This window comes from Echinops telfairi, unplaced genomic scaffold, assembly GCF_000313985.2.
Source record: "Echinops telfairi isolate 266 unplaced genomic scaffold, ASM31398v2 ScPeMD7_7457;HRSCAF=8495, whole genome shotgun sequence".
Classification (NCBI taxonomy): Eukaryota; Metazoa; Chordata; class Mammalia; order Afrosoricida; family Tenrecidae; genus Echinops; species Echinops telfairi.
The window spans coordinates 9,165,981-9,191,398 of record NW_022111357.1 but is presented as its reverse complement, the minus strand read 5'-3'; the positions used below and the strand labels follow the sequence as shown (position 1 = coordinate 9,191,398).

The window sequence follows — 25,418 nt, the reverse complement described above, 5'->3', positions numbered from 1 at the left end:
GATTCACAAGGAGGTCTCCATAGGGAGCCAAAGGTAGATTTAAACAAACCAACCATAGATCCAGGACTGGGTTTGGGGCTTTCACTAAATCCTAGCTTAAGAACAATTAATTCTTACATCATGGCCCTGCTCGATACTCACCCATAGGAAGGGAACACAGAAAATATGGGTGCTATAGAAAAATGTGATGAAGAAATTAGAGGGGGCCTAGCTATCAAATAAAATAGCATCTGGGCTCTTAAAGGTTTGTTTCCAAACAAGGAGCCATCTATGTGAGATGTCAACTAAATCCACAAGGAAGCAGCACCCAACATCAGTGACCGACGGATTGCAAACAGTAGCATCTGAAGCGGAAGGAGGGAATACTGTCCGAGCCTAAACTGTGAGTCTGGTTTGCAGAAGGCGGTGGATGACAGTGGGAGGCCGAGATACATGTGTGAGATCTACACAGGAGATGAGCCTCCGGTGAGTTCCCTCTGTCCGTAATGGAGGGCTGGGAGGAAACCGGTTACCAAGCAGAGCGCATTGGAGAGACGACTGGAGGAGATCAAAATGATAAACAGACTTGAACAGTTAAAACCTTGTCAGTTAACCCACGCCTCTCATGCACGTTGAGCCTAATCTGGTTTTCAACATTTTCAGTATGTTTTTTTGTTTGTTTGTTCAAATTGGGATTTATCTCAGCTATATTTTGTCAATCCAAGGTGACCCTCTTGAATTTTTGTTATACGTTTTTTGAGTTTGCAGTTTATGAAACCCAGGATTGATGTCCCTATAGCACCAGCAAGTAGAATGAGGGTTTCAGTGGGGGGGGGGGTAAAAGGGAGCTGATGTCAAGGAGTTCAAGATGGAAGCAAATGTTTGGGAATTGATTGTGGCAGCAATTGTCCAATACTGCTCGATGGGATTGAACTATGGAACGATATGATATCTGTATTAGCTTTGAATAAAACTATTTGGGAGGGGAAGAAAAATGTGTATGAATTGTTGAATGGAAAACGTATTTGCTCTGTAAACTGTCATCCAATTTACAATAACAAATTTTTTAAAAAGTAAACTCCAATTCTCTGAGCACCTAGGATGTGCTAGGCTAAGCACATTACATGGGTCAGCACGTTGGAGCCTCACTGTATTTACAGATAAGGAAACTAAGGCATGGGGCTGCCAAGTGACTTCCCTGAGAACAAGATAGGGACAGTTGTCAAGTTTTAGCAACTGACACACCACAGAGGACACCTCATCAATCATTACACTCCATGGTTTGCCTAAGATGAAGCTGCCGCAGGAGGCCAGGGTAGCAAGGCAAGGAAGTTGGGAGCAGAAACGTTGGCCTCTAGCATCACAGTGAAGTGAATGGGACCCTTACCTGCTGGAAGTTCGTGGGCAGTCAAGGGAGCAATGAGAATGAGCAGCCACTGGCAGCGTGGTTAGGCATGAGCACTCTGGAGCCAAACCCCAATTCTATGACTTGTACCTCAGTTTCCTCACCTATGAATGAGTATACTATTCCATTCTCCTAGCATTATTATGAGATAATCTGTGTAAAGAATTTGGACTAGCACCTGGCTTGTCGTGGTAACTGTTAGCTCTTCCAGAGAAGGGGAGAGGTTTGGAGCACTCGCTGAAAAGAAAGGGTGATGGCCAATCCAAAATGACCCGACGGCAGCTCTGAGGACCCAGCTTGGGCATTGTCGTTACTATAATCATGATCGCTGTCGATCATTCCCATCTGTTCTCCCACAGCACTTGCACAAATCCTCTTTGATACTCCATATCACATGGTAACATCGTTATTGGCATATCTGTATCCCAGGCTGAACAGTACGTAGGACAATGGCTCGCCTATAAACACTGATTGGTTGGTTGGCTGGAAGGAATGTTACTGGAGACTACTAATTATCTCCTCCCAGCATCCATTCTCCCTTTCTTCATATAATAGGACGCCACAATTTTATAGCTGGTGCTTAGACTAAAGATACTTTTACCAATCTCCTTTGAGCTGAAAGTAGCCCTGTGGCTAACTTCTAGCACACTGGGTATAAACTGAAGTGGTAAGGGCAACTGCCAGATGTTCTTAAAAGAAGAGACATGCCCTGTGTTGTCCCTTCCTCCTTTCTGCTGACCCACTTGCAGATACGATGGCTGGACCTCAAGCAGCCTTCTTGGAGCAGGAGGTCGAGGTCAAGTGGTGAGGCGAGGAGAGCGTTCGGATAGAAAGAGCCTGGGTCTTGACACTGTGAGGACCTACCAGTCCTCAACTGGCTAGCTCTGCACGTCTTCTAAGCAAGAAAGACATTAATTTCTATCGTGTCGAAGTCAGTGGCAATTGGGGGGTTTCTTGCAGCCAAACCTGATCTATTTTTTTGTTGTTGTTAGGTGGCAGCAGGTCAATTCCAACTTATGGCGACCTCATGTGTGCAGGAGAGACGTACCGACATATTGCCAGGAAAGACCAGGCCCTGGGGAAGGACCTCATGTTTGGTAAAGTGGCAGGGCAGGGAAAAGGAGGAAGGCTCTCGGCAAGATGGATTGACACCGTGGCTGCAACAATGGGGATCAGGCACGAGAACAATTATGAGGATGGTGCAGGGCTGTGTGGTGTTTTGTCCTGTTGTTGTGCATGGGGTGGCTAAGGGTCAGAACCAGTTCTAGGGTACCTAGCAACAACCACATGTGTGCAGAGTAGAGCTGTCCCATAGGGGTTTTCAAAACGATGACCTTTCAGAAGCAGATCTTCAGACTGGTCTGCCAAGGCACCTCTGGGTGGGTTCAAACTGCCAACCTTTCAGCTAGTCGTTGAGCTCTGAACCACTTGCACCACCAAGGAATCTAACCCTAAGGGATGACTTTTCAGGGGAAGGAAGCCCAGGGCTAATGTCCCTGTTTGATTCTGGATTTGGCAGGGGCCCTTCCTATTTGCTGTTGTCCTTCAGCCGAGCTGGATGGAAACTGGTTTCAGTTGTGAGTCACCAATAATCCATAACAGCATCTTCCCCATTCTTTTCTCTCAAGGCTGAGGAGCTTCATCCCTTGTGCCCACCTTGAGTTTTTCAGTGTGACAGTGATCAGCTTCCTGATGATTCTGAGAGTTGCTATCATGGTTGCTTCAGGGAGACTTGACTACTGGGATTCTCCAAGGGATAGCACAGAAAACCTCTGGGAAGAAACTGGATTATCCCAAGAGGCACTGCGTACAAGAAATGCTTAGCATCCAGAAGCTGTCAAACGAGTTTTTTCCAGGGGTATTTGTCAGCAGGCTGGGGAGCAGCAGGGAGGGAGGTGGACAGGGAGGAAAGGGGGCAGTGCCATTTCACACATTGTCCCGTCTCTGTAGAATCCCCCTCGCCGAGACAGTATCTTGAGTGGCTGAACATAACATCACTCAGCAGCCCCGGAGCCCATCTCCCCAGCCTGGGACCTGTGAGGCTAGACTAGGCAGTGTAAGAGGAGTTGTGAAGGTCAAAAACTGTCCTTGGAGCTGAATGCTATGGAACAGAGGCAGTGTGCACACTACGGGTGTGTGGTCAGCCAGCTCTTCATTGTTTTAGCAGAACTCTTCTTGGGATTTAATTTCACAAGGATGGACTCTTCCTTCTCTGGGCCCAAGGGACTCTGCTCTTTTAGCAGGGTCTGTACCAATGCCCCAACGCTGGAAATGATCAGGATGGGAGTGGGAGAGGGTTGGAGTCTACGCCTATCTGCACAGAATCTTCCAGCTGCACTGGGTGGGCACATGCGGGTGTAGAGAAGGATGCCATGTAAAAACTACATGGACATACCTGTCCTTTTTTTTTTTAAGGCTTTAGTGTTTATGTGGTAAACAAATTGAACTGGGCATCTGGACTTCTTGTTGTTTGCTAAATCTGGAAACGCAGGTAGAAGATAAGGTCTTAGTGAGAGGAGTGAAATATGAAAGAATCGGGGGGTGGGGGGGGATCCCAATGGTTTAAGAGTTGGAGGCAGAATACTCTGGTCCCTGTGATCTCAAAAGGCCCTGGGAGCAGTCTTCAAATTCTCAGGACATTGGTGCATTCTTTCACCAAGATCCAGAGTCTGCGGGGTCTGGGAAAGCAGGAGTGGTAGGGCACCTTGAGACAGAACTGGTAACCATCTCTTAAGTATGCCTCCTCCCACCCTGGGTCCCTGACACTTGCTATCTCGAACACTCTTGTCTCCTAATTCTACTGCATTAATTACTGCCTGTCCTTTAGATCTCTGCTCAAATGTCACTTCCTCAGCAAAGTCATGCCTGATCCCTCTGGCTCTTTCTAATCATGGTGCACATACCTCTTCTTTGTGGTACCTGAAAACATGAATGACACAGAAATCATTCTACCTCACTTACGAAATCCTTAGAACAACACAGCAGTAAGCTTCACATGGGCAGGGATTCAGGGTTCTGCTCACAATTTGATTCCGAGTGCCCAACACAGTACTTGACAGCCATCAAGCAGACAAATCAATCTCGAGTGGGAGTGTAATGGAGATGGAACTGGCAGGCTGTCACCCCCCCACCCCTGTATATTCCCAGACCAAGTCACCCATGAGGAGCAAATGGAAAAAGGGACAGGTCTCTATGGACAATCTCAGGTATAAAGGGGCCAAAACTCAAAAATTTAAATTCACTGTCATTGAGTTGACTCCTAGTGACCCTATAGGACAGAGTAGAACTGCCCCCAAGGCTGTAAGTCTTTACAGGTAGAAAACACTTCTTTTTTCCCTCCAAGGGGAGGCTAGTGGTTTCAGACTGCTGACCTTACAGTTAACGGCCCAAAGCATAACCCAGTACGTCACCAGGCCAGCAAGTCTGAATTTCTCACCCACGGCGTTGGCAGAAAAATCCTTGCAAAGACAAGGAAGGAGAAGCCTTGCCTCTCTGGCAATTTTTAGTCGAGAGACAGACAAACAGACAATGGGGCCCGTTGAGATGGGAGAAAGGACAAGAGAGTCCAGGAAAGTGGGGCAGCAGTGGGTAAGAGCTTAGCCCTGGAGCTCTGCCCAGAAAGTTGCTGGTCTTCCCGGCTCACTTTCATATACCAGTTGGGGAATGATGTGGGGTGAGTCAGACTTACCGTGCCAGGGACAGAAGGGACAGAAAGGCAGGTGCAGGTGCACGACTAAGGATGCCTATAGCTGACAAGGGAGAGAGTGCCAGAGACAAGTGCCAGAGTTCTCCTCTCCCCACCTGTCAGTCCTCCTGAATCCCCGCTATAACCTGTCCGAGGCAATTGGTTTTTTCTTACATTGAACACCTCTTCGCCCTCACCCCCCACGTGCCTCCACACTGCCAAGACCTCCGCTAGCACTGAAACCAGAACAAGAAAGACCACATGTCGGCCTTTCCTTGCCCCGCCCGGACTTGCACTCCCGAATGCTTCATGCATTGGTGCACTTTCTCTCTCTCTCTCTCTCTCTCTCTCTCTCTCTCTCTGACACGAACAGCCAAGTCAGACAGCTGATCAATAGCATGAAGTGAACCAACTTCAGCAGTTCCCACCCATGCCCCAAATCCAGAGAAATCCTGGATGGAATACAAATCAAAAGGTCTTACCATGACAATGCCACATTTGAACCTGGGAAAGAGGAACACTTAGGTGTCAGAAACCAAGAGGAAATCAAAAACCTAAGCTGTGAGAGGAAGTCTGAGCCAAGTGTCCACAGGAAGAGTGGACCCGACATATGCTAGAGTCTGGATAGTCATGCTGAGGGAGGAGGAGCGCAGAGGGCTCTAGCCTGTGCAGCATAAGGCACTGGAACCAGACCGCTGCCGAGAGCAAGCTGCCCAGAATGGCCGTCTCATCTACAAACTCCGGCTAGAAAAACCCTTGCCTCTGACTCAGGATTGGGGCCTGGAAGTAGGATGCTGAGAAATCAGAACATGATGGATGTTTGGTGTGGAGATGCGGCATTCCATGAGAACTGCCAGGGAAATGCGGAAACCGCAAGTGGAGCTTTCCCTGGAAAACTGGTCCCAAGCTTGAGCAGTACTTCAGCCTGAAGGAAATTGAACCCAAGAGAAAAAAGTGAGCAGTAACAAGCAATAGAGAAAACAAAAATAGTTAAAACATGTTTGTAAATCTAAAATATTGAACCATCAAAGAAGGTAGACAAATCATGTCAAACAGAACATCTTGAGAGAAATGATAGAAATAAGTCTAAGTGGATCGTTAATCAGAAAACATACAAATGGAATAAATCTGTAGCTCCATACTGCTTACAAGCAATGTATCTCAAACATAAGGATAGAGGAACATTGAAAATAGAGGGACATATTGGGAAAAGGAACCAGAAGAAAGCAGTCGTAGCAATAACAGGCTGAAAGCAGAAATCATTAGCAGAGATGGGAAGCCCCCTGCTCCGTGATGAAAGAGCCAACCCCACGAGAAGGTACAGCAATCTCAAGCCTGACTGCTTCTCAGCAACACATCCTCCAGGCGAAAGTGAAAATTAATAAAATTACCAGGGAAAAGGACACATCCACCATCCTGTTGAGACGTTTTTAACACACCTCTCTCAGAGCCGGTAGACCACACATCCAAAACAATCATTAAAGATAAACATTTGAGAAATACAGTCCATGAGTCTGACGTATTAGCGAGGTCGCCTCAACGAGCTCTCAGGAGCATTCATCACATGAGCACATCCCTGCCTGATGCTCCCCCTGTCCTTCCCCGGGACACTTCCCCCCAAACACGTTCTGAGTGCGCGAGCCCTTCTTCAAGTCTCAGCTTGAATGCCACTTCGTCTAAAGCAAGCCCCTTCTCTCTCCACTCACTCACTGGCATGGACTCCATTTCAGCTCGCTGCAACCGCACAGGACAGGGTAAAGTGGCCTGGTGGGCTTCAGAGACTGTAAACTTGACCGGAGGAAAGCACCTCCTCTCCTTCAGCAGAGCAGCTGGTAGTTTCAAACTGCTGACACTGCAGTTGGCAGCCCAGGGAGTAACCCACCAGGCCGCCAGCACGCCTTCCTTCCCTCTCAGCATCTTCTTTATTTCTTGCACCTTCCAACCACAGTGTAAATAATATTCCATCACATATCGTCTACAATATGTAAATATACCGTTTTAATGACATGTAATTTACATACCACACATTTCAATGATTTAAATATATTAAAAAGAATGGTGCATTCATCACCACAATCAATTTTAGAATATTTTCTTCATTCTTCTATCCATTAGCTCCCTGTTACCCCTCAATCTCCTCTGCCATACCCCTAAGGAGCTTTTAATCTAGTTACATCTCTACACCTTTCCCTACCCTGGATTTCATGTGAAGCAAATCATACCAAAAGCCTTGCCAAGCAAAGCAACAAAGTAAAGCACAAGAGAACCGCAATCCACGAGAAAGCACAAAAACCAAACGCACTGCCACCAAGTCAATTCTGACTCACAGCGACCATACAGGGTAGGGTATAACTGTGGGTTTCTAATACTGCAACTCTTCACAGGAGGAGGAAGCTTCATCTTTCTCCCAAGGAGAGGCTGGTGGGTTTGAACTGCTGACTTTGTGGTTAGCAGCCCAACTCGCAACCCACAATGCCACCAAGATAACTCAGAGAAAGCAGAAAATAAAAACTATAACAATTTTAAATGGTTCAAAAAGTAAAACAAATGATGTGTTAACTTTTAACTTAACGATATCTTCAGTAATCCACTTTCCAATACACACTGCCTCAGAGCAAGAGGATTCACATCGCTGGTCAATGGTCTAAAGTAATTCAATGGAGACGTACTCCACGTGAGGACTCTCAAATGGAGGTTAGTCTCTCACTGTCATCTATAGCCTTCTGCAAACCATGTGCTTAGAACTTACGTGCTGATACAACTCTCTCCTCTGATCTTGGATTTTATTAGTGTAAATATATTTTTATTTATGGATTATTTATTCATAACCTCGATTTCCCTCTAGACCATAAATTCTAAGAGGACAAAATGCATGTATCTGATGCACTTGAAACAATGCATGAGATCTTCCATATGCTTTGAAAGCCAATTAATAAATGCCAGATGCTTAATAAATATTCCCGGCCGGACTGGATGGCAGAATTTGCTGATTTAGCAGGGGTCTCAGCTAGATGCCAGCTGCACTCTTCCCAGCATTCAGGCTTGTCAAGAGGGTGGGGGAACCCTAGGCGCCTATCTGGACGAGGGACCAAGAAGTCTCCGGAGGAAGCAAGAGGAGCACATGGGCTTGCTCCATCTGGCAGCTGGAGGCTGGGGACAGGCTGCTTAGCACAGACCTGCAGCCAGCCATAACTCCCATCCCACCGCTCAGGTGTTAAGTAGCAAGCTTAACACAATATTTTATTGTGTTTGCCAATAAAATATGGCTTTTCTGTGGTCTCTGTAAGGTTTAAAGGAATGGCAGTCCAAGCCTGGGGAGGACCACAAGGGCAGCCCTCGATCACTCTCCATGAAAGCATTTGCAGCCCCAGGAATGGATGAAACTGTGAGGAGCCAAAGCAGCAATGGAGAAAAATGGCGAATCCTCACAGGAACTACAACAAGATGCAAGCAGGCACATCCCCAAGGTTCCCAAAAATAGTCGGGAGAAGCTTGGGGTCCAATAATAGCAACTGGGAACAGCTGCTGGGGCTGCTCCTATGACTTCTGTTTTATTTCTCTAGTGGACTTGGCCTGGGAAAAAGAATACCTTGGCCCCTTCTTGCTAGCCCCAGGCCGGTTCTCAGACAGTATACCTAAGGTCACACTGGCCTGCTGGCATCACAGCCTGAAAAACAGATGGGCCACTCTGGTACTGCCATGTGGCCAGTAGAGAACGTGCCTTCCCCCCGGAGCTCAACAACAGAGGAGTGCTTCCTAGTGTTGGAGCTAGAGCTTCCAGGGCTAACTTTTCCATCTGAAATGACAGAAGCTATGTTTCCGAGGCCACCTCAAGCCAGCATGGTGACTGCCGTCGCTGGTACACCACAGGCTACCGCATCTAACAGGTGCCCCGAATGCTTCAGTGCTCGTGTGAGCCAAGTGAGGAGATGTGTTATATCTGCCAGGGGCCCTTGAAAGGCAATCTCCATGCTGATTTTCTTTTCGTTGTTATTTTAAATTGCTGTTGTTGAGCTCACACACTCGTGCAGCACATTGTCCAACAGGGGGTCAGGAGAATCCTAAAAAGGACAATTTTTGGAGGCCTGTTCAGCATGCCTGGCCCTCACCTCCCCACACGAACATACCAACCAACAACAAAAAAATGCAAGGCCATCAAGTCGATTCTGATTCACGGGGACCCACACATGAGCACGCCACACGGGTTTCTTGACTCTGATCCTTATGGAAGCAGACCGCCAGGCATTTCTTCTGCGTCACTTCTGGACAGCCTTGATCTGCCAACCTTTCAGATAGTGGTTGAAAACAAACCGTGTAGGCCCCTCCAGGATATTTGGCCCTTCCACAGCATCCTATGTATTTCCAACCTGGTGTGTCTGCCTAAGAGCACCTGGGACGGGCCTGGATACAAGGACTCTCTACTGCCCTGATGCCACCTCTGTGGATAGCCTCTATGGCTACTCTGACTCCTCCCTAGTAAAAAGCCTGGGTCTCCCTTTGCAGAAGAATGTGCAATAGGGCTTGTGAAGGCCTCTCTTTCCTCTTCCCCACCCAAACCCAAACTCAAACCCAAACCCACCGCAGTCAAGCCAATTCTGACTCATAGTGACTCTATATAAGATTAAACCCCAAAAGCAAGTTCACTGCCATAGTCAATGTTGACTCACAGCGACCCCTGTGGGTTTCTGAGACCACAACTGGTTATAGGAGAAGAAAGCCCGGTCTTTCTTCCTCGGAGCAGCTGGTGGTTTCAAACTGCTGGCCATGGAGATTGCAGCTCAGTGTATCACTATACACCTACAGGGTTAATTTTTCCCACCTAGAGGTTGTAAATCTTTCTGGGAGCAGACAGCCTCATCTTTCTCCCTTGGAGTGGCTGGTGGTTTTGAACCACCAACCTTGGGTTTAGCAGCCTAACACTTACCCTACAGCACTACCAGTTCTTCCACAAGGAACCATGGGGTGTGCCCACTCTGACTTACCTCTTGTCCTCTTCCACCTGCACGCCGATGGAGTGGAACTCTCTTCGGCTCCTGTTCTCCGTGTCTGAGTCCGAGATAGTCTCCACCTGGTGGAAAGGTGGCTATGTCCATGGCTGGTGTGGTCCAGGTGGCCCTACCTGCCCTGCAAACCTTCCCAGGGAGAAGGGCCAGCAATGGATGAGCCCTAAGCCAACTGGCAGATGAGTGAGATGAGAGACCCAGGCGATCAGGGGCAGTAAAGGCGGCACCACGAGAGCACTGAGAGGGGTGGTGGTGATGGGATAATGGACAATGAGGGGGAATGGAACTGGTGGGAGCAGTCCGGGTGTGGACCTGTCACCGGGTGCACCTGCAGCTCTCAAAGCAAACCCTGGAGAAGGTTTAGCTATCCCAAAGGTCCCCTCGACAAACACCCCTAAACTATCCCCAAAGGGCCAGGGCCAGAGCTTCCCTTACCTGCACCCCAATAGACGGCCGCCACTTCCGCTGCCGCGCCAGGCTCCGCAGCTCCTCCCTGCCAGGGATGGTCTTGATGATGAGGGTGGGGGGCTTGGGGCTGGCCCGGGGTGGGACCGGCGCCAGCTCCAGCGTGCGCGCGCCCATGGCGGGGCCGTCCAACCCATCGGCCGAGCTGCAGCGCCGGGCGGGCCCCTCGGCGGCGGTGAAGCTCTCGTGGGCGGAGTCGGTGCTGCTCTGGGCGGTGATGGAGATGCGGGGCGGGGCCTGGCTTCCCGGCGGGATGGGGGGCGGGGCCTTTCTGAAGTTGAAGGCTGTGGCCAGGCGAAGTGGAGACAGCAAAGGAGAGAAGCGATTTTTGCCGTCGTCCCCGGTCCACCAACCCACCCAGGCGCGGTCCCACAACCCCGCAGCCACGTATCCTACGAAGGCCACTGCTGCTGCCACGTGCAGGGCCCAGACTTGTTCTTCCAGTCACCAGGCCAGGAGAGGCCAGCGGCCTGCGCAACGTCACACAGCACAGCTGTGGCCGGGGCCCGAACCGGAACCCACAGGGCAGCCTTGCTCGCCCAGGGCCAGGCCAGAGGCAGGGGGTGCGGACTTACAGGAGCCGGGCCTCCCTGAGACAGTGGCGGGGGCAGCAAGGAGGGGCAGGCAGTCGTCGTCTTGCGAGCAGCCGGCCTGGATGGCCCGGAGGTAGCTGTGGCTGCGCATGCGGAAACAGCCGGGCAGGTCCAGGGCGTCCACCGCCTGGGACTCGAGTTCCCCAAACACGGACCCGCACACGGCCTCCAGCTGCTGGTTCAGCTCCTCGCTGAGCTGGTGACAAGGGCCAGAGGACAGTTATGAAGGGGACTTGGGCTCTGACCGGAGAGCAGAGGCAAAGAAATAGCAGGTCCCTCTGCCCTGTGCTGCTCCCCGGCTCCATCCTTCATTGAAATACCCTCACCCCACCTCTGGGGCACCTGATACTTAGAGCCACAGATGGCCAAGTGCCGGACAGCTAAAGGAGAGGTGGGCAGTTTGAGCCCTGAAGCTCAGCCTGGGCAAGGACTGCAGCTGAGAAACACCCCGGGGGCAGGTCTACTCTGTTGGTGCGAGTTGGAACTGACTTGACGACACAGAACAACCACCCCGCCTGTGCATTTCCCAGGTGTCTCCACGCCATCTTCCTCCCTCTACCTAGTCCTAGCCCCTTGGAACAGGGCACCTGACATCAGCCCTCCTGCCCAGACACGAAGGATAGGGGATAACTCTAAGAGTGACCGAAAGCATCCTATACAGATACATTCCGAGTGGCAGGATGGAAATCCGTGGGTAAGGGATGGAGCAAAAATTATGAAGCTCAGAATGTTCCAAGCTGTCCCCTGCCCTCTGCCCAGGAACCCCGTCCAGACTTGGCCTACTCATTCCTCCCTTACTTTCAGCATCCAAGAAAAGCTCAGTCATTGCCAGGTGCCGTTTTGGTTTTGTTTCCGATACTTTGTGACCCGTGGTGTTAAAAAAAAATAAAAATAAAAACCAGTAATAAAGAAACAAAACAGGGTCACCCGGAAGCAGATGTGGTTTTCCGCAGGCGGAATGCTGGGACACGGCAGCAGCGAGCTCAGCAGTAGAAACAGCAGTGTATCCGTGTGCAGCCCCAAACTGGGAAGAAGGTGCTAATTAAAGTGAAGACGCTGACCGGAAAGGAGATCGAAATTGACATTGAACCCACGCACAAGGTGGAGCGAATGAAGGAGCGTGTGGAAGAGAAAGAGGGAATCCCCCCACAGCAACAGCGCCTCATCTCCAGTGGCAAACAGATGAATGACGACAAGACAGCAGCGGATGACAAGATCGTAGGTGGCCAGTCCTCCACCTGGTGTTGGCTCTGAGAGGAAGAGGTGGTCGTCTTAGGCAGTGATGGACCCTCTTACCCTGTCACTCGTCGCCATAGATCCTCTCATTCTCTGGGACCCCAGAGCCACTGTCCCCTCCCCTGGATGCCCAGTCTTGTGTATCTGCTGGGGGGCAGGGGGACTGTGAGAATCCCAGGATACAGTGTTTCTGGCCCAAAGGGCCCCTGCTGGCTATTGGGTTTTAGTTTGTGGTCCTGTGTGCTCCCCTCTCACAGCTGTGTCCCTGGTTGTCCATAAAACATTTCCTGGCCTCCTAGAATCTTTTTTTTTTTTTAAGAAAAAAAACAAAATTTTGCTCATGGTTCCATGTTGCACAACACTGCCCTTAGACTACATTTACCAATGTGAAAGAATGGGCCCAAAGGGCGAAAGGAAGATGATGCCAGAAGTAAGCTCTGTACCCACGGGCACAGGCAACCAGGTCCTGTGCATTGCTTTAGATAGGTGCATATTTGACCCTGGGCTTCTGAACAGCCGAAGCAATGCGTGGTATCCTTGGTGATGGCCTGCACAGGTTGTGGAGGGAGAACCAGCTGGCGCTGCCACTTCCTAGCAGTGGTATGGCCTTGGGAAGCCATTTAGCATTTGTGTACTCCGGTTTACTCACCCGCAAAGTGGGAGTGGTAAGTAACGGGGCCAAGATGCTAGGGCTATTGAGAGGACTTAAAGAAACACATAGGAAGTAAGAGGTGCGTAGCACAGTAGGCCCTCATTCATGAGAACCACAGGGGCTCCTGTCGCTGCCTCCCAAAGAAACCCTACCCCCACCCCAGTGAATGATTACATTGAGGCCAATGGATGAGGTCCTCAAAGTGGGTGTAATGGCAAATATCCCAAGCTGCACCTTGTGGCATCTTCTTAGGAAAGATGCTCAGCATCACATTTCGGTGCAATCAAAAGAGGCCCTAAAGAGTAGCTTGGTCCATGTGTAACATGCAGCTCAAGGTTCCCTTAACTTGGCCTCCAAAGCATCCGTGATTTCACTAGCGCCTCCGTTGGAGAAAGCAGACTTTCCATCCCTTTCTCCTGACGGGTGAACCAAGGGTCAGAGAGGACAGATGAACTGTCCAAGGATGCCCAACGGGTATACGGTGAAACCAGAATGAAATGCCAAGTTGCCCGGCTCCCATGTCGGGCCACCTGAGCATTAGAATCTCCTAGGGAACTTGTGAAACCTGTGTTAATTCAGGCCACCCCTAGAATCTGACTACATGCCGCTCTTTGCTTTGGCTACTTGAAAGCTCAGAGTCAACTTTGTCAAAGGTTGATATTCAGAGATTCCAATGTATCATTCGAAAAGACTCTCCAGGCATTCAGAAAAAAGCTGGAGAAACTTCATTCTGACGGCACAGAAAGTATAAGCCATTAAAAAAAAAAATCAATCCAGGATTCCGTGGAAACAAGTTCTCTCACATTTGACCATATAGGCCTTACTCTTAGAGCCGCTGTGGATTTCACCACAACTCCCTGTGAGTCTACCCCTCTATCTGTCTATCTCAGGACCAGTGGGCACTAAGAGTTGCTAGGGTACTTCCTGCAGCTCAGAAGTAATCTAGCCCCTCCTCTATCTGGGTCAACATCCTGTTACTCCCAACCAGAACCAATCCAGCCCAGAGGGGCCCACTTGGAGCAGAGGGGAGATGCTCTCATTCCCGCTGTGAGGGTTCTGGTCTCAAGCTGGAAACCCAGCGTGGATGAAATCTTCCTCTGCATCTCTGGGTCCCTAGCACTCTGCTGGGTAGAAAGCCTTAGATATGACATCTAGCCTGTAGTCCAAAACAAACGCACTACCACCTCGTCAATTCGGACCCATGGTGACCCCATAGGGCAAGGGAGAACTGTCCCTGTGGGTTTCTGAGACTGTCACCCATGACTCCCATGGAGCAGCTGATGGAGTCAACTTGCTAGCCACGTGGTCAACAGCCCAACCTGTAACCACGACGTCACCAGGGCTCCTATTATGTGTAGCAGGAGATTCTTAAGCCACAATATTCATGAGACCTCTTTCTCCCTGGGTTCGAATGCTCTTGAAATCCCACTCATGACCATCCAAGGCGACAACTCTCCACTGCTACATACCCCCTATCTCTACGGGCCAAGAAGAGTTTCTGGGGATTCAACAACGGATCGTAACAATTCCTATCAATGAGCCCGGAAGCAATTCACCCACCTCCGTGGGTGATTATGTAGATGTCACTGGATGGACATTTGCATAATCATCCATGGGCAAGGACCCAAAGGAAACACACACTCACAGGAAGTCTGTAAAGAATATTGCACCTAAAATCATCATGACTGTATTATAATTATGAAGTTATAATATGGTACTGTGAATTCTATCATCCCCCACCTCTTTCTATCATATTTTCCCCAAACCCTGCTTATAAGAGGGTACTGTTAAAAACTCCCCTTGAGGAATGAGAATCTTAGCCTTTCTCCAAACCAGAATTCAGAATCAGCAGCCATTTGCAAAATCATAGAATATTTAGAAGAAAATCCCTCGTGTGGATCAAATTGAAAATGTCCATGCTGGAGTTGGTGCGTCCTAATTAGAGGCCAAGCAACATTCTGTGTATTTTATATATGCTATTTAGTTTAGATAACATTTTGAAAACCCTCCCATTCCCAAATGCTTTACAACGCTGGATGAAATATAGCAGACGTTGTTTTGTATGCATAGCTGAGCTCACAAGGAAGCAAGAGAAGTTCCCAGGGGACAAAAGCAAAAAGGAGACAGAAAATCAGAATATTAACTGGGTGAGCCAATGCTGCAAGCAGCAAAGTACGGTGGGCAGAGGGGGCAGAAGTTGTTGATCGAAGTAACAACAAGGTTTGGGTTTTAACACCCCCTCAGACACAAGAGTAAGGCATTGTATCCACAAGAAGCAGGATATTAGAAAAGAGAGCCTGCATAAAGCCAAGCAAAGGAAAACCTTTGGTGAAAAGGTAAACTAGAAAAAAAAATTCCATCATCAGCACAGATTCATGACACAGAAGCTGGTCTGTACGCTTGGCTCTGGATGGAACGTGGCAAAACTAAGAATATGTCACCACAAATTGGCACAGGGCCAATTTGTACAGCCTGCATGAGCAAGACCTCCAAATCAAAAATTAACTTCAAATGGTCCTAGATCAGGAATCTTCCTAATGGCAGCAATTGGAAATCTTTCCTGGGGAACTTACTCCTAACGCAGGCTGTTCAGGAGTCTTAAAGACCAAGCTCCACGAAAGGCGGGCTTCCACTGGGCTCTGTGACAGACAGGCTCTAAGATGGGTCCTAATGACCTACATCTCTTGCCATTCACAGCCCGAGTGATCCCTTCCTCTGTAATGTGGACTGGCCCATTTCTCAAGAATAGAATAAGGCGGATGCAATGGAATGGCATTTCAGACTTAGGTTACAAAAAGACTTAGACACGTTCTCTCTCTCTCTCTCTCTCTCTCTCTCTCTCTCTCTCTCTCTCTCTCGGAGTTCTCACTCTTGGGAAAGCACCCTGCCATGTGATTAACTCTACGATGAGTCCCACGTGGCCAGGAGCTGATGTCTATGACCAATAGCCAGCAAGCATCTGAAACTTAGGGTTGCCAAAAGCCACCTGAGCAAATATGGCAGTGGATCTAGTGACCCACTTGTGATGCAGATACCTTCATTACAGCCTTGTGAAACATCTAACTCAGGTGGCACCCAGCTAAGCTGCACTCAGATTCCAAAAAGTTTATGGAAAATAATAAGATCTCACGGACAGCTAATAGATGCCCCAGAAGCAGAACGTGGAAGTGGAAATATTTGATAAGATGGTAACAGTGGTTGAGAATTGTCCTTATTTAGGACTTTGGGTATGACAGTGTAAAGAGAACACTAAATCCTATTCCCCAAGACAACTCTAAAACTGGACAAAAGTGTCTAAAACAACCACTTCATCACCCTGATAATTGACCAGGGGCACACAATAAAGCACTTAGTCATGAAAATTACTCAACTTTAAGTAAGAATAGTGGTGTCCTTGCCTACGACTTCTCCCATTCCTCAACCCTTGGGCTCTAATAGCACAATAGCTACACCAGATGGGGCAAGCCACAAAAATCAGCTGCTTCAATGCCACTGCCAGAGGGCTCACTTGATTTGTAGCCTTGTCAGTTACAGTGTCAACAAGGAGGACTAGCAGCTCTGCGAACTTAGAGTCCAGTACTGCTTGAGGCAAGCAATGGACAGGTGGGCTAACCGAAGATTTAATGTGCCGTTCCAGGAGAGGAGACAGCCCTAAGGGATATGACAAGCTCTTCACACATCCCAGATTGACTGGAAGCCGTGCACATGAACAGCAGAGACTGGAAAGGACCCGTGCCACTGTGATGCAGTGAATCCCTTAATATGGCTCTTCTGGTCGTAGTCTTTGTAACTCATACCAAATGTCATTTTGGAGGGTCCAAAATAGACCTGACAGGTCCAGGTAAGAGAAGGTGAGGGACAATGCAAATAGTTTTACATAATTTGGTTGTGAGCTTCTATTAACCGAGCTAATCATGATGGCAAAAATTTGGAACTCCTGAGGATGGGTCCGTTTTGCCCTCCTGTTGAGTATACAATAAGCTATCTCAGCAGCAGAAAGGAGGAATCTCACTATGACCAAGAGTTAACAAACAGTGGAGCATGTCCTTTGGACCCTGAGATAGCTGTACATTGAACCTCTTCAATCCAGAGCCAGAAAACCGTGACACCAGGGAAGGGCAAATAATAATAATAAAAGTGGTAGAGGACTGGCGGCAGCAGAACCCAGAGCCAGAGCATAAGACAGAGCAGTGGGGTTGGGCGTCCCAGTCCCTGGAGTGAGAAAAGCTGAGTGCTTTCAGGAGGGGGCTTGCTTAGGAAGTGGGGTGCCTCCAAGCATTTCATTGGGAAGCTAAGCCTTATGGTGGAGTCGGGTGCCCTGTGGGCATTTATCAACAATGCTAAAAGATCTCTGTAATAAAGCCAGAGCAGGGCAGAGGCCAGGCCAAAGGACTACGGGTCAGAGAGCGACTTGCCTGCAGGCACAGTAAAGAAGAGGCTCTCAACTGGAAGAATGGTGTGCTGAACATTTTTGATGCTGAATTGCACCTGCTGCATTCTCTAAAGTGGTAGTTACATAATCTGGTGTCAATTTGAGAGGATTATGAGTGAAGGGGTGGAGCCTGGCCTGTCAATCATGATATAACCAATAAAGCCTCTGTGTGGGTATGGTCTTCTCCTGAGAATTCTGGGAACTCCTGGAATTCCTCTTTGGAGGTGGGAGTATCTCTCTCTCTCTCTTCACTTCCTAGGAGAAATAGCAGTTGACAAGACACATGGAACTACGCTAGTGCCCTGAGCTGGAGAAGCCACGTGGAGACAGCTGCCAGTGCTGAGATGCTTGTACCACCACCGGATCCACAAGACTTTGCACCCACTGGCCTGTGATCGTCCAGTGTTTGGCATCATTGTATGTGTTTTGTGAGTCTAAAGAGGACTTTATAGACTGGTATTGGACATATGGGCTAATATTGGACTTATGGACTTGATCTGGACTGGGCTGAGATGTTTTCTCAATATTCCACTGCTCTTGTATATAAAACTCTTTCCTTTATACATATGATTGTCTTATGAATGTGTTCCTCTAGTCTACCCAGTCTAACACATCTAATAAAGCACATGATCAAGGTCTGTGCCTACTATGCGGCCACTGCAATGAATTCTCAAACTACTCTGAGGAGCAGACTGCTGTGGGAGAGGTGATTTCTATCGGCATTGGCAAGGAAGATTACAGGACAGAGGCACATCTGACCTCAGCCTCATAGAAATCAACATTGGGCATATGCTCATTCTCTTCCTTCCCCCTTATGAAGTCAGGGGAGGTCAGAAGTTGTCCTCCATATTTTTTGATGGTCACCCACACATACCTGGCCAGTGGAGACTGTGCACACATGCAGAGGAGCCATGAGAGAGCCTGGGCAGTTTTAAACTGGTCAGAAATGAGCACTACCCAGCCTGCACATAGAACTATAAGCAGAAAGAGGAAGCCCCTACTAGCTGAGATTTTTAAGCACAACCTCTGACCAATCTTTGGCTGAATACTAAGCTGTATGGAAACAGGGGCAACCCTTAGGAAGCCAATCTTAAAATAAAAACCAGAGGAAAAAATACCGAGCAGAGACATCAGAGGTCACATCTTGCATGAAACAGATGTCACAGATTTCATCCAGGCAAACAAACAAAGGAACAACAGTTTGGAGGGATAAGAGACTCCAGAGTTGCTACAGTATATTATCTAAAAATACTCAGTATCCAACGAAAATTATGAGACATGCAAATAAACAGGAAAGTGTGAATGTCTCCAAATGTCGAGTGTATGAGACTAAGATTACAAAACAGTCATTATAAACATGTTCAGAGTACTAAGTAAACCATGTTTAAAAGTAAAGCCTGGCAACAATGACTCAATTTGTAGAGAATCTGAGAACAAAGAAACAAATTATCATTTTTAATTAACCACATTGAATCTCAGGAATTTCTGGAGTACCTCACGATAACTTAACGGAAAGTTTTTCTATAGGAGATCAACAGAAGAAATAAAATTTGAAGACAGCAGTGGAAATTATCCAAGCTGAGAAATGAAGAGGAAAAAAATTGGATAAAAACAGATCTTCAGAGACTTTCTATTCCTGTGAAGAGTTGCCAGTTTGGAGATGCACAGGGGCTGCTCTAGCCTGCCCTGTAAGGTCACTAGAAGTCCGAAATGACTTGATGGCAGTGGAAGTGATGCCCCAGGGGCATGACTGATAATGACAAAGATGTCTCTAAGTTGAACTAAAGATATATATAAGCCAAAGATGTATGAATGAATTTTGGGCTTGCATTTAATTCTAACCCCAAAGAAAATTAATTCTTAGGACGTGTCCCTGCTTAGTGCTCGACCTCAATGAAGAGTTCACTGGAGATATGGGTGCTAGAGCAAAGCATAGTGAAGAAACGAGATGGTGCCTGGCTAGCAGAAAGAAGAGCATCTGGTGTCTTAAGGGCTTGTTTCCAAACAAGCAACCATCTAAGTGAGATGCCAACTAAGTCCACATGGAACGAGCACACGAGCCTGTGTGATCCCAGGATTGTAAATAATATAATCCAAATCAAAGGAGGGAATGGCATCAGAGTTTAAATTGTGAACACCTGGTTTTCAGAAGGCTATGGGTGACAGTGGAAGCCCAAAATCCATTTGCAGGGTCCACACATGGATTTTAGCCTCTGGTGAATCCTCTCTGATCATCGTTAAGGAATGTGAATAGGCCTGATATCAGACAGAGAGCATTGTAAAGTTGATTATGGAACATGTAGTGAGGTCAAAATGTAATACCTTATCATTTGATTTCACTTTGAAATAGTTTCAGATTTTAAAAAAAAGTGAAGGGGAAATATATGTGGATTAAGCCCCTGAGGAATCCCCTCTGACTATGGACCAGAGATGCGAATGCCTTGCTAACAAGCTGAATTCAATGGAAAGTGGATTTGTTACAGATGCAGTTAGGTTAAAATTTAGCATGCTATCATTTGATCTTCTTTATGACCCATTTAAATTTGTTCTAGTTTTTAATGCTTTCTTTTCTTTTTTCTTTTTGCCATGCAGAACACTAAACTTTATTCACTTTATATATTTAACAGTTCTAAAGTATTTACTTCTTGCTTTGACAAAAAGAAAAAAATGAAAACTACCGGAGCACTGACTGACTCCTCTTTAGGAGGAAAAAGGTTATATGTACAGCTATGGAGATTACGGCTCCTCCTTTACATACAAAGAAAAATATTTAAAAAGTGCTTCCTTGATCAAAAATGGACTAAGAGCTGCAAGCATTTATTCACATTGTACATCAGACCAAGAAACCCGTATCGTAACCTCTTGGCACCTGTCACTAAAAACTGCACAATAGTCAACTTCTCCCTATCTGCGTGGCCAAAGCCCACAGAGTATGGAGAAGAACCACACCGTTGTCCAAGGAGCCCGCTGTGCTGGGAAGTCAGAGACCTCGTCAGCGGCTCTTTGACTTTGCCTGGCTTGAAAGAACCAAGGGGCTTCTGGGCCCTGTTTGAACCACTCCCCCAACACCGGATCCCCCTTCCTGAGACACAACTCGCCCATGACCAGGGAGCTGTTCAAACAGGAAGAGGAGGAAGGAGCAGGATCACCACGTCGGGCTCCTGACCTCAGCCCCAGCCACCATGCTTCCAGTCAGCAGCTTGAGCAGAGCCAAGCCTAGACCTGCTCCTGGAGGAGGGCAGGCACCAAACATGGACACCAAAATCCCAGAACACAAATCCCAACTCCCACCCTCCCCACACCCACCGCCACCCCAAATAGTCTTGATTTAAGGCTCTTTTTGGATCACATCAGAGCTCACAGAAGTGACGTCCCGAGAATCCTACGTGCTGTGTCACGTCTCTAAGGAATCCTGCAGACTCACCCAGTGGCCCCTTGCTGCTGGCCAGCAGCCAGAGTACCCACACAGGTCCACAGGAGCAGGGCAGGGGGTTCTGGGGCCCTCCCTGCTGCCCCGAGGGAGGGTGGAAGAGGAAGGCTGACTGTAAAGGGCACATGCTCCCGGTTCCGAGGCTTGCACTCTGAAAGGCTGATTCTAGCCCCCAAGGGGCGATCCATGATTTGTTTGATTTTGGAATGGGGACATTTTGGAACCCTGAGTTTGGATTTCCCGTGCTGGCAGAGGAGGAGAGATTGTTGGGGGGCCAGGCTCTGGTAAGGGCTTCCAGATATGCCTGGATTCTGTGCAGGCCGCAGCCTTGTCCACAGCAACAGGGCACTGCTTTGTGGCCATTCTGCATCTTAGGCTTGAGGATGGAAGCGTTACACAGACTAGTCCAAGGAGGTAGAGTCCCGAAAGTGAGGGGAGGCCTAGGAATCTGCATGGGGTTGGGAATCCCCCCGAGGGGAAGGGGGGAGCTTGGAAGGCTTCTACGCTTTGCTGTCCCCCTCCCTGCTTCAAGAGGACATACTTTCTTCCCCAAAGGGCGTGGGCCTTTGGGGCTCTATTTACTCTGTGCTCCTGCCTCTAATAGCAACTGGATTTGTTCTATCTGTCAGGGTGGGCACCTGGGGTATACTTCTGGGGGGGCTACCGCCAGCCTCCTACCAGCTCTAGCTCGGTGACGGCATGAGGAGTAATCACAATGTCAACACTGGCTTTCCTCTGTGCTCCTTCAGCCTCAGGTCTCGCTCCTGGCTCCTCCTCTGCTTTCTTTTCAATAGAGATTTTTACCCATTTTACTTTGTTATCCTTGTTAGGATTGTTGTTGTTGTTTGTTTTTTAATGTTTTTCTATATATAGAATCCAGGAGAGGTAAATCTATAGAGCCAGTAACTGGATTAATGGTTCCTTGGTGATACAGTAGGAGAGGCTGGGAGGAAACGGAGCGCTAATAATGATGAGTCCAAGAAGGAATAAAATGTTCTAAGACTGATTGTACAACTCTTCCTGATGCGATCGAACTATTTAATTGTGCTATATGTGAATTACATGCCAATAAAACTGTTGGGGGGAAAAACAGAGGCTCAGAAACCTGTGAGACATTGAGCATGCCAAAACACATGTAATGAGAGTGCAGATAAAAGAAGAGAGAAAAAAGGGGGTGAAGAAAAAAGATCTGAAGAAATAATCATCATACAATTTTCAAATGTAAGAAAAGCATTATTCTACCGATCAAAGAAGCTCAGTGAAACCAGAGTAGGCAACACAGAAAGATCCAACTTGAAACACCTAACAGTAAAAACAACCCTGCAGTGAAGTGAAACTAGTTGGTTTGGCTCTTATATCCATAGCCTTTGTAACAGGGTGAGAATAGCAGTCACTGGGGGGGAATATGTAAATGGTGTCAAAGACTCTACATCAGAATTGGTCCGTTTTACCAATTCACTGAGTATAAAAGTGAGCCAACACGGAAGAGGAACACAGGAAATCTCACAACCATCAGAAAGAAGAGCCACCAACAGAACACAGGTGCGATCCCTTTCTGAATCGGTAAAGGCAGCAGACACTCCAGAAGCCTCAGCACCGCGAGACAGAGCAGAGGAGCCACCATGAAACAAAGCGGGCAGGCAGGCCGACAGAGCAAGCAAAGCTGAGTGCCTTGGGCCAGGATGCTGGTCTGTAGATTAAGGTCGGTGCCTTTGGACGTTATCAGTGCCGAAAGAGCTTTGAATACTTGCTAAAGCAGGGCAGAGGCGAAGGGATCCCATGGCTGAGAAGTTGAGGCCAGGGCCTGCCTGCATGGCTAAGAAGATGTACTGCCTTGGTAGTCATATAATCATTTGTCAGGGGTGGAGTCTACTCTGTCAATCAGATCATAGCCAATGAGGCCTTTGTGTGGGCATGGCCTTCTCCTGAGAATTCTGGGAAATCCAGTACTTCCTCCTTGGAGGCAGGAGACTCTCTCTCTGCCACTTCCCTGGGAGACACTGCAGCTGACAAGACACATGGAACTACCCTAGTGCCCTGAGCCAGACAAGCCACATGGACCTACCCTGATGCAACCAGACCTCTAAAGCTGGAGAAACCACAGAGAGACCTCTGCCAATGCTGAGATGCTTACAACGCCACTGGACCCAAAGACTTTCTACCCACTGCCCTGTGATTATCCTGCATTTGGCTTCATTGTATGTGTTTCGTGAGTATGAAGAGGACTTTATAGATTGGTATCGGACACATGGGCTAATATCAGCCTTAGGACCTTGGACTGGACTGGGTTGGGATGTTTTCTTAATGTACAATTACCCTTTATATAAAACTCTTTTTTATTATTTAAATTTTATTTATTTATTTATTAAATCATTTTATTGGGGGCTTGTACAATTCTTTTTTTTAATCGTTTTATTGGGGCTCATACAACTCTTATCACTATCCATACATACATCAATTGTGTAAAGCACATTTGTACATTCATTGCCCTCATCATTCTCAAAACATTTGCTCTCCACTTAAGCCCCTGGCATCAGCTCCTCATTTTCCCGCTCCCTCATGAACCCTTGATAATTTATAAATTATTATCTTGTCATATCTTGCACTGTTCAACGTCTCCCTTCACCCACTTTTCTGTTGTCTGTCCCCCAGGGAGGAGGTTGTATGTAGATCCTTGTAATCGGTTCCTCCTTTCCAACCTACCCTCCTTCACCCTCCCAGAAAACTCTCTCTTATATACATATGTGTGTTTCTTTGGATTTGCTTCTCTAGTCTAACTGGACTAACACAACTATGGACAAAAGAACTGTATCCTTACCATTTTGTAGCCTGTTACTCAAAAAATTCAAGCCTAGAGTTGCAATCTTGAAAGCTTCTATGGATAAGAATCATTGAATGAGGCAGGAATCATCATGAGAAGATGAAAAGAATATAGAGTCACTGTACCAAAATGAACTAGTCGACATCCCACCATTTCGGGAGGGAGTATATGACCATGAAAAATGATGTGAAGGAAGATGTTCAAGCTGCACTGAATGCATTAGCCAAAAACAAGGCTCCAGGAATTGATGGGATACGAATTTAAATGTTTCAACAAGCTGACGAAGCACTCACTCATCTATGCCAGGAAATTTGGAAGACAGCTACTTAGTCAACTGACTAGAAGAGATCCATATTTGTTCCCATTCCAAAGAAAGGTAACCTAACACAGCGCTACCTATAGAATAATATTATTGATATTGCATGAAAGTAAAATTTTGCTGACGATCATCCAACAACAGTTTCAGCAACACATTAACAGGGAAGAACCACAGGTTCAGGCCAGATTCAGAAGAAGACGTGGAACAAGGGACATCACTGCTGATGTCAGATGGATCTTGGTTGAAAGCAGCTAATACGAGAGATGTTTACTTGTGTTTTATTTACTATGCAAAGGCATCTAACCGTATGGATCAAACTATGGATAACCTTGAGAAGAATGTGAATTCGAGAAAATTTTACTATGCTCATACAATGCAGAACAAAGGAGTACTGCATGGTTTACAATGAGGAAAGGTGTGCATCAGGGTTGTTTCTCAGTGGAGCAGCCAATGCTTAACCATCCCTGTACTTATTTGGTCTGTATGCTGAGAAAATAATTAGAGAAGCTGGATGATATGAAGACGAATGTGGCATTGGGATTGGAGGAAAGCTTATTAACAACCTGAGAGATGCAGATAATACAATCTTGCTTGCTGAAAGTAAGGGAAACTTGAAGCATTTGCTGATGAAGATCAAGGACTGTAGCCTTCAATATGAATTACGACTCGATGTCAAGAAAGCTAAAGTCCTCATAACTGCACCAAGAGGTAAAATAACTGAAAAAAAGTTGAAGTTTTCTATGATTTTATCTTGCTTAAATTCATACTCAATGCTCATGGAAGCAACAGTCAAGAAATCAAAGAACACATTGCATTGGGTAAATCTGATGCACAAGATCTCTTAAAAGTGCCGAAAGGCAAGGATTGTTACTTTGAGGGCTCAGGTGCACCTGACCCAAGCAATGGTAGTTTCCATGGCCTCACATGCACGTGAAAGCTGGACACTGAATGAGGAAGACTGAAGAAGAACAGCTGCCTTTGCACTGTGGTGCTGGGGAAGAATATTGGAAATGCCAAGGACTGCTGAAGGACAAACAATCTGCCTTTGACAAGCATGGCCAGGGTGCTCCTTAGGCAAGGATGGCAAGACTTCATCTTACACACTTTGCACATGTTATAGGAGAGACCAATCCCTGGAGAAGCACATCATGCTTAGTAAAGTAGAGAGGCAGTGAAAAAGACGAAGGTCCTTGAGTTAGTTAATTGTGCCAACCTGGCTGATAATCACATGTGGGCTAATTGAAAGGCGGAGGGATAAATGGGTGGTGAGCCTCGCCTTTCTAGTTCTCAGGTCTCTTGCTTTGTGATGGTCGCACCAGGGTGTAGCTGCCTTAGCAGTTCCCTGCTTCAGCTTGCAAGATTGACTTCCTACAAGACATCCCCAAGGAGAAGCTACAT

General features: G+C 47.5%; 1 protein-coding gene and 1 pseudogene across 4 annotated transcripts in view; one reads left to right on the top strand and one right to left on the bottom strand.

Annotated features, from left to right (window-relative positions):
• The window catches only part of DLGAP3 (DLG associated protein 3), a 69,218-nt gene that overhangs the window by 8,406 nt on the left and 35,394 nt on the right, over positions 1 to 25,418 (bottom strand). For all 4 annotated transcript variants that reach the window (XM_045298835.1, XM_045298833.1, XM_045298834.1 and 1 more), the window contains 3 exons: positions 11,113 to 11,326; positions 10,508 to 10,821; positions 10,052 to 10,137 (listed from right to left, as the gene is read on the bottom strand). In XM_045298835.1, coding sequence (XP_045154770.1) covers positions 10,052 to 10,137; positions 10,508 to 10,821; positions 11,113 to 11,326 — 614 coding nt within the window. The remainder of the gene's footprint in view (positions 1 to 10,051; positions 10,138 to 10,507; positions 10,822 to 11,112; positions 11,327 to 25,418) is intronic.
• Positions 11,492 to 12,413, top strand: LOC115872737 (annotated as a pseudogene).